General features: G+C 48.5%; 2 protein-coding genes across 2 annotated transcripts; one reads left to right on the forward strand and one right to left on the reverse strand.

The window, feature by feature from the left end:
- Window positions 1-131: 131 nt before the first annotated feature.
- Window positions 132-1,480, reverse strand: Wfdc10a (WAP four-disulfide core domain 10A). Its single transcript, XM_050151189.1, has 2 exons — window positions 1,262-1,480; window positions 132-443 (listed from the first exon to the last, which is right to left on the reverse strand). Exons 1-2 carry the CDS (start codon window positions 1,353-1,355, stop codon window positions 154-156), a joined length of 384 nt encoding a protein of 127 aa, XP_050007146.1. The 5' UTR covers window positions 1,356-1,480; the 3' UTR covers window positions 132-153.
- Window positions 1,481-5,782: 4,302 nt separating this feature from the next.
- Window positions 5,783-7,918, forward strand: Wfdc9 (WAP four-disulfide core domain 9). Its single transcript, XM_050150635.1, has 3 exons — window positions 5,783-5,908; window positions 6,904-7,045; window positions 7,755-7,918. The coding sequence occupies exons 1-3, from the start codon at window positions 5,785-5,787 to the stop codon at window positions 7,783-7,785; spliced, it is 297 nt and encodes a 98-aa protein (XP_050006592.1). The 5' UTR covers window positions 5,783-5,784; the 3' UTR covers window positions 7,786-7,918.
- Window positions 7,919-8,678: the final 760 nt, after the last annotated feature.

Below are 8,678 nucleotides of genomic sequence, written 5' to 3' on the forward strand. Positions count from 1 at the left end.
AGAGAGAGAGAGAGAGAGAGAGAGAGAGAGAGAGAGAGAGAGAGAGAGGAGAGATATTGGTCCTGAGGAGGGCGCACGTAGGGACGACACTGGGTTAAAGTGATTACCAGCAGTGAGTGTAGAGAGGACAGATGTCACATCGTTTATTTTGGTTTATTTACGAGAGGCATCCGGGACAGGCAATGAAGTGGGTATGGCCGGAGCCATATCTCCTTCAAACATGAAGTTGGTGGAGGATTGATCCTTCCAAGAGAGATTGTCAGGGGGCACGACGGTCGCTTCCCACACCCCGTCGTCCAACAGGTTCACACAGACGTTCCCACACCACGTGGAACAGCATATGTTATTTGCTTGGCAGTCTTGGTGAGCCTCACACGGGCGCTTACACAGATACGGCTTTGGCCTCCTCTTACACTCCCCGATAGCCGGGAGATCTTGAATTACTGAAAAGAGCAACAAGAACGGGAGGGTGAGTAGAATGGCTGCCTAGAGAGAATCCCTCCCAGGCTTAAAGTTCCTTCAGCGTGCTAAGGTCCCTCTCAACACGCCTGGGTTTTCCAAGCACCCGTCTTTGTGCCTCTCACCAAGTCCTGGAGATGAGTTGTTTTCTGAACCCCATGCCCCATGCTACTCTCATCCCCTCCTCCACAGCTGCCAGCATCCCGCTCTTCGCTCTCCTCCCCTGGTTTTCCTCTTACCTGCATCGAGGACCAGTCTCTCCTAGTAGACAGAGCTTTGATGACATTACCTCTGTGGGATGGATATTCTTACTCAGCCCACAGAAACCTGAGACATTTCTCAGACCCCCTCCACTCTCCAGAATTTGCAGGGTCCATGAGGGTGACCAGTCAACCCCTGGCCTCTCTTTGCTTCCTTTGTTGTATCTTTCCAGTATCCCATCCCTTTCATAGTTTATCTTTTACTGACGCCCCTGTGCCCTTCTACCCCCACGAGCATCTCTGCACGTTTACCCTTCCCAAATATGCATCAATCAAGAACAATTGTCTTGTTTGTCCTTTGGACTTTCAGCCTTGGGGCCCCTTTACCACAGCAGGAACCCTTGGTTTCTGGATCTTTGGAACGAAGTGGGGGAAAATTGCAGGTTTACTCTCCACCTCTTCACTTTGTTTAGCTCTGGGATCCAGAGTGGGGGAGCTGTGATCACCAGGAGCCCGGACAGTGTTGGGGAGGAGCAGGGTAGGCAGTGGTGCCTCTTCCGCGTCCCTCCTGGCCTGTTCCCCGCCTCATCCAATCCCCTTACCTTCGTATTGCCTCCGTTTTCCGCGGATCCCTCCCTGGGATAGTGAGGACAGCAACAGCAGGACAAGGGTGAGCTGCGGAGCCCTGGACAGCATGGCTTGAAGCGAGCCCTTGGTAGGCTGAGAGCTCCGCTGGATAGCAGACTTCCCCACCGCGGGGTGAGGGCTCACTGCTGCCTATGCTGGCCAAGCAGGGGCAGAGCAACAACCTATCTCTTTTCCCTTGTCTCCTGATCTGTCCCATGTGGCTTTTCTCAGAAGATAACTCCTTTTGCAGTATCAGCCCTCTTTTCTTGCTAAGATAATTTCCATAATTGTGAAATATATTACTTGGGGCCCAGGCGATGGTTCAGTGGGTAAAGTGTTGGCATGTAAAAGTCGGTCTGGAGGCGAATGTCGGCTAGCCTGAACTGGGAGGGATGGTAGAGCGGATAGCTCGCTGGGTCTTGCTGGGCTGCTGGAGGGGAAACTGTGAGTGCTAGGTTCGTTGAGAGACTGTGAAATCTACCGCTAGTTTCCACATGCACATGCGCAAGCGTACTCATATATGTGCACACGTGCATACACTACACACACGAAGGGAAATATACAATTTATTTAATTTTTTTTTTGTTTTTTGTTTTGGTTTTCGAGACAGGGTCTTGCTGTGTTGCTCTGGCTATCTTAGGACTAGCTTTGTAGACCAGGCTGGCCTCGAACTCACAGAGATCTGCCTGCTTCGCCCCCCCCCCAGTGCTGGTATTAAAGGCGTGTGCCACCATCGCCCAGTCTATTTTAGTTTTTTTCATTATAAAAGATTTTGTGGAAAGAAGAAGAGAAAATTATGATTAAAAAGGCTATAGTCTCACCAGTTAAAATAGACTCATTTCTAAAATTTATTTGGTATATATCTCTGGGTAAATCTGTGTTGTATCTATGCACTGCAAGTAACGCCAGGACATCAGATCCCCTGGAACTAGAGCTACAAGCAGTTGTGAACCACCTGATGTGGGTGAATCAGTAAGACCTCTCTTTAAGGAACTGCAGCATGCTGCCTCAAGCAAAGCCCAGCTTAAAAAATGTGGCTGAACTTTGTTTTTTAATGTCTAGAATTCCTTTCCAAGCCCCTTCAGGTTTTAAGTGGATTTTAGTTGGCCATGTGGGGGCCAATCTGTTGGAGAAGGGGGCTGCTTGTTGGTTCCTGGCCACCCGGCTAACTTAGATATGAAATAATCACACAGAAACTGTATTAATTAAATCACTGCTTGGCCACCACAGCACTGTGAAGCCTCTGAATTTGGTTCATGGGTTTTTAGTTTTTAAAAACATCAAATATCTTTTCTTTATTCTTTGACAAGTTCATACCTGTATATAGAGTATGCTGATACCATCCATTCTCCATTCTCAACACTCACCTTCCACTGCTTTCTGAATTCTCAGCCCCCGATATGTCCACCTTTGTGTTTCTCTCTCTCTCTCTCTCTCTCTCTCTCTCTCTCTCTCTCTCTCCCTTTCTGTCTCTCTGCATACCAGAGAACCTACCTATCTCTGACAAAGCCCCACCTCTTAAAGGTAGCACCACTCTTACCATTGCTGCCCTGGGTACAACACCTCTGGCACAGGAACCTTCAGGGAACCATTTACAGACCATAGCAGGTACCATTGTCCTCCTCATCTGTAATTTCTCTTCAGTGTGTTTCCACACTCTTCATACTGTTGTAATTTCTCTTTAGTGTGTTCCCATACTCTTCACACTGTTGTGATTTCTTTTCAGTGTGTTCCCAGACTCTTCACACTGTTTTAATTTCCCTTCAGTGTGTTCCCACGCTGTTGTAATTTCCCTTCAGTGTGTTCCCACACTGTTCACACTGCTGTAATTTCCCGTCAGTGTTTTCCCACACTATTCATGCTGTTGTAATTTCTCTTCAGTGTGCTCCCACACTGTTGTAATTTCCCTACAGTGTGTTCCCATACTCTTCACATTGTTGTGATTTCTCTTCAGTGTGTTCCCACACCATTGTAATTTCCCTTCAGTGTGTTCCCAACTGTTGTAATTTCCCTTCAGTGTGTTTCCACACTCTTCACATTGTTGTAATTTCCCTTCAGTTTGTTCCCACACATTTCACACTGTTGTGATTTCCCTACAGTGTGTTCCTACACCCTTCACACTGTTGTGATTTCCCTACAGTGTGTTCCCACACTCTTCACACTGTTGTTATTTCCCTACAGTGTGTTCCCACACTCTTCACACTGTTGTTATTTCCCTTCAGTATGTTCTCAAACACTTCACACTGTTGTAATTTCCCTTCAGTGTGTTCATACACTGTTGTACTTGGGTTACCAAACCTGGGCCTCTGTCTTTGTACTGGCTTGTCCTCCTTGGTCACCAAGTCTGTGGAGACATAGCACATACTTCCCACTGCTCAGAGCACCAGGGGAACACAGAAAGAGCTCCACACATAGACATATGTTGTTACATGAAGTAATCCTGTGGGCCAAGTTTGAGAGGAGCCTGCTCTTTGAGCTTGACCTGTGTGTGTGTGTGTGTGTGTGTGTGTGTGTGAGAGAGAGAGAGAGAGAGAGAGAGAGAAAGAGAGAGAGAGAGAGAGAGAGAGAGAGAGAGAGAGGGAGGGAGAGAGAGAGGGGGGTGGAGGGGTAGAGGGGAACATTGGGTGTCCTGGTCTGTCACTCTCTACCTTATCCCTTTGAAACAGGCTAGGTTGACATTTTCAACCTGGCTAGGTGGCCAGCAAGAACTAGTGACCCTTTTGCCCATCTGCCCCAGTGCTGGAGTTACAGGCATGTGAGGCACTGTTAGGATTTTAAAAAAAATGTTGGTGCTGGCATCTGAACTCAGGTCCCAGGCTTGCCCAGCAAGCTCTTTTATCCACTGTGCCATCTCTCCAGCTCCTTCCATGTTTCTCTTTGCTATTTGGTGAACAAATCTCTCCACCTACCAAGCAACAACTCTGTAGCAAGATCTTGACTTTAGGTTTGATCAGTCCACTGCCTTTATTTGCTAGATGGCCAGCTAGCTTTTATAAAAACCCAGTTTCTTCACCTCCGTAAACCCTGGAGGGCATTTGTGGCAGCCTGGACTTTGGTCATCAAAGGAGAATCAATACTGAGCAGGATGCGATGATAAAGGTCAGGTCACAGAGCTGGATGTGGTACAACGTCCCTGTAATGCTCGCATTCTGGAGGTGGGGGCAAGAGGATTGCCATGAGTTCTGGGCAAGCCTGGGCTACAGAGTGAGGTCATTCCTCAAACACCACCTTCGCCAACACAGATGGGTACCTTTGACTCCCTTCTTGTGGGGGAACTCAGATGCTTCAGAAAGAGACTGCACCATGCGCTTGAGGAACTCTGGATCAAGACTGGAGCTGTAGACCGGGCACACAATGTCCCTCGCCCACCCAGACACCATCTGTGTCAATGCGACCGCGGTGCTTTCTGGTGGAAGGGTGCCAGAGAAAGAGTCTGTGATGTGGCCAACACGTAACTCCTGGGCTGAACTTAAATCTCTGCTACCACAAAAGTCACCCTAACTTCTAGGCCACTGAACGTCCGGCTTCCTCCCTTCTGTGCTCTGTTCCGGGTCTGGACAAAGCTGTGAGTACACTCTCACAAGCACCTGTGGAGGGCGGAGTGTGAGCGTCTCGAGGCATGAGTCTTATTTGTGGTTGGCTTAGCCTAGTTGCTGCCTGAATAGTGTCAGCACTATTCCCATGATATGGGTGTTGGTGTCCTTGTGTTCAACTGAAAAAACTGAAAAAGAGGTGTCAAGACCGACTCCAAAGGTAAACTTCAGGTGGATGCAGTGGTCACCTGCACGCCTGTCCAGCTGGTTTTTTTTCACATTGTGTACTTTTATGAAATTACAAAAGAATAAGTGAAAGGAAGGGGCAAAGCTGGAGAGGGAGGCTGTGAGTATTACCACTCTGAGGGGAAAGGCTTCCTCACTGCAAGTGATGCAATTCTTCTGGGGGGGGGTTGGGGTGGGCGGGTGGCGGTGAGGGGGGTGGGAAGAAGGTTTCCTCACTGCAAGTGTTACAGCTCTGTTCAGGTCAGAGGAAGGTTTCCCAAAAGTGTTACAGCTCTGAAGGGAAAGCTACTCTGGCAGATGGGAGCCAAGGACTATCATAAAGTCACACTGCACAACAAACCTTACACAGAGATTTATTGGGAGTGAAGAATAATGTAAAAGTATACAAGTGTATTGGTGGTCATCGGGTAGAAGAATCGTTGATATTCCTCTGTTTCCTCTTGTATTTTGTACTTTAAGAATTATACAATCTAAGGACTCGTTATTTTCCTTCGAGAAAGCAATGTCTTCTAAAAAGAAGCGATTTCACCAAAGAAGGCATATGTCATGCGAGATGGGAAGCAGCCCAAGGGAAACCGACGGCTAGCGAGGGAGTTGGTGTACATGTGGGGGCCAGCAGAACGGGAAGGGCAGAACATAGAGTAAACACGTCCCCCAGCGTGTCCTTCTCCTTCTTGCTCAGTCTGCCTTCGTTTCTTTTCTGCTTCTAGCAGCAGTGGATGAAGATTCGTCTTCCTGTAGATGTCAAGTCAGTGATGAGGCTCCGGATTCTCCTCCTGACTGTGCCCATCTATGGGGTTGTGGTGTTTCTGCACGTTCTGGGAAACCTCAAGGGTAGACATGGTAACAGTAATCGTATGACCCTCTGTCCACTCCTGGCATATCTGTCATAGCTGACTTAGGGCCCATATTTCAAAGTCGTCCTTCAGAAGGTCAGACGCTGACAACCTGAGTTCAGTTGCTGGAATGTGTGGTGGAGAGAACTCTCAAAAGTTGTCCTCTTGCCTCCCCATGTGTGCCATGGCTCACGCATGCCTTCACCCACATGCATACAGCACACACGCACACACACACACACACACTACAAAACTAAAAATCAGAGCTATCCTTAAGCAGAGACACCCCAGCGAGACTATACTGGACGCTTCCAATCTAGTGTCCCTTTAAACTCCGTCTGCATCTCGAAAGCATTACCAGGTTTGTGGAAAGAGAGCAAAACCTTTCTACACCACACAGAGCACGAGGAGACACAATTTTCCATCAGACCTGCTCAGTTTGAATCGTGTAAAGGAAGTATCAACAACCAAGTTTTTCTTTGCACTCATATTTCAAAATCTCTGTGCTTTGAGACACCCATGAACAGCACAGTGGTGATGTTAGTCACATCCTGCCGGGCTCTCTGGCAGAAAGAGCTGGGGCAGAGCCGGACCCACTGGACTCTCCCTTGGGCTGAGTGGAAAGTGAGGTTTCTACTGGCTTTGGTTCAGTTTTCCCATTTTGCAAGCTGGGTTTTATCAGTATAAACTTGGTCAGGTGGTACATGTTGGGAAGGCACCCCTGGCCTGAGCTTTAGGACCCAGAATCCCACAGTGCTCTCGTGACAGCTGGGAGGAGGGAATGCCTGTCGTACAAGGATGCTCTCTTAGAGAGAGACTGATTAGAAGTGTGTGTGTGTGTGTGGGGGGGGATTTTGAAGGACAGCCTCTGCTATCCTGGATTCTTCCTGGCATGGGGCATTCAAGTTCCAGAAGGGTTTGCTTGGTCTGAAGATCTGAACGGGTGTCTGCTGCCCATCATGAGTAAGTAGACCCTGGCAACCTCTACCATTTCCATTCCAGGTGAGATCAAAGAGGTCGACCAGTGCTGGGTACAGCCTCCCACAAGGTTTTGTGGGAAAAGGTGCACGAAGGTGCACGGATGTTTGAGACCGAACCACACGTGTTGCTGGACGTACTGTGGAAACATCTGCTTGGACGACGAGTGAGTGGCTGGGGTGAGAAGGCAGGGGTGGGGGTGGGAGGGATGGGGGGGTGGGGGGGCATGGGCACGCTTGAGTTCTGCTCCTCGCGCGCGCTATCCAACCCACTGATCAGAAGTCGCGGGAGACGGCAGCCACCTGAAGTTCAGTCACAGAAACAATCAGATAAAGCAAGAAGCGCCTATCTCTAAATCCTTACCTTCACCAAGAAACCAAGACACTGACGTGGGGTCGGGGTTTGCTTTTCCCACCGCTCTCATTCAGTTTCTTTGCTTCCCACACGACGTTGCCCACTAGTTCATACGTCCCTCGTTTGTCTGAAAGACCCGATCACTACTGGTTCCTTTTTCTCAGCCAGATCCTAGAAGAGCGTTTGGGGGAAATCACCTTAATTTTTTTTTTTAAAGTTTACTTATTTAGTGTACATACACTCAGATATGCCACCATGGGTGTGTAGAGGTCAGAGGACAGCTTGTGAGAGCTGGTTCCCGCCTACCTTCTAGGTCCTTGGGATTGAACGTGGGTGACGAAGCTGGGTGACATGTGCTCTTATCTGCTGAGTTGTCTTGGAGGCTCAGAAACTTGATTTCTGAGGACAACTTCTGATGTAACAGAGAATTCTGTCATTTTCCAGAGCCTCCAAGCTATTGTTTGGATATGGATTTATTTCTAGGGATACTGATGTCTAACGATCTAATTTTTCTCTTTCAGAGAACCGTTTAAAACACTGATGAAACTCTAGTCTCCATGCAGTCCACCGCTGGTGTGGGTTGCGGTGTGACCGACTGGGAGGAATGCTGCCTGCTTCCCTGTAGGGGCGCTCACTCCAGCTGGGAGCCTGTCTGCTCTCTCCTAATGTCTTTGCTCAGAGAAAGTCCGAGCTTTTGCCAAATAAACAAACATATCAACCTGAGGTTCTGTGGTTCTTACATATTTTGTGTTTTTTTAAGATGTGCGTCCTCTCTTGCTAGAAAGCCCCACAGTCCTAACGCTTGCTCCCATCCCGTTGTGAACACAGGCACAAGTCTGTCTTCTGTGTATTAACTAATTACTGCAGCGAAAAAGCAAAGAGGTTAACAAAAATTCCACGGCGCTGCTAAGCATGGTGGCGCACACTCGGCAGTGTGAGGCGGGAGATTGCAGGTTCAAGGTTAGCAGCAGCAGCAACAACAACAAGTTCACGAGACTAGCAAATTAAGTTAATTTACATTCAGAATACATTTTTCCGAGGGTCATCTGAGATGGGTACAAAGAGCTCCCAGGAGGGGCTTCTCTTTCTCCCATGCCTAGTCTCCTTCCTGCCCTACCGTCTTACCTGGCAACCATGCTCAACCATGCTCAACTCCCAAGTCATGTGTTCTGGGCTTTGCTGCCTGTGTTGCTTATCTGGACTGTGTCTGGATGTGACTTGACCTGGATGAGAATATTAGTGGACACCTTCCATGCATTCAACCTTATGCCTCTGTCTGGAACAGAGAACAAAGTGTGTGTGTGTGTGTGTGTGTGTGTGTGTGTGTGTGCCTGCCCTCTGGAGGGACAACGGCTGTTTTCTTCATGATACAAAGAAAGGAACAAAGGGTGAAAAGCACCAGGGACCGGAAGGGAAGGGATGTTCTCAGCTGGGGCTGGGTATTT

The sequence above is a fragment of the Alexandromys fortis genome, unplaced genomic scaffold, assembly GCF_014885135.2.
Source record: "Alexandromys fortis isolate MF-2015 unplaced genomic scaffold, M_Fortis_MF-2015_v1.1 scaffold_27, whole genome shotgun sequence".
Lineage (NCBI taxonomy): Eukaryota > Metazoa > Chordata > Mammalia > Rodentia > Cricetidae > Alexandromys > Alexandromys fortis.

What these genes read in the sequence shown, in the direction of transcription:
- Wfdc10a (XM_050151189.1), bottom strand. Translation starts at nt 1,355, where the DNA reads ATGCTGTCCAGGGCTCCGCAGCTCACCCTTGTCCTGCTGTTGCTGTCC. An exon ending in AAAACGGAGGCAATACGAAG is followed by an intron (nt 444 to 1,261) that starts GTAAGGGGATTG and finishes TGCTCTTTTCAG; the next exon opens with TAATTCAAGATCTCCCGGCT.
- Wfdc9 (XM_050150635.1), top strand. Translation starts at nt 5,785, where the DNA reads ATGAAGATTCGTCTTCCTGTAGATGTCAAGTCAGTGATGAGGCTCCGG. An exon ending in AAACCTCAAGGGTAGACATG is followed by an intron (nt 5,909 to 6,903) that starts GTAACAGTAATC and finishes TTTCCATTCCAG; the next exon opens with GTGAGATCAAAGAGGTCGAC. An exon ending in AACATCTGCTTGGACGACGA is followed by an intron (nt 7,046 to 7,754) that starts GTGAGTGGCTGG and finishes TTTCTCTTTCAG; the next exon opens with AGAACCGTTTAAAACACTGA.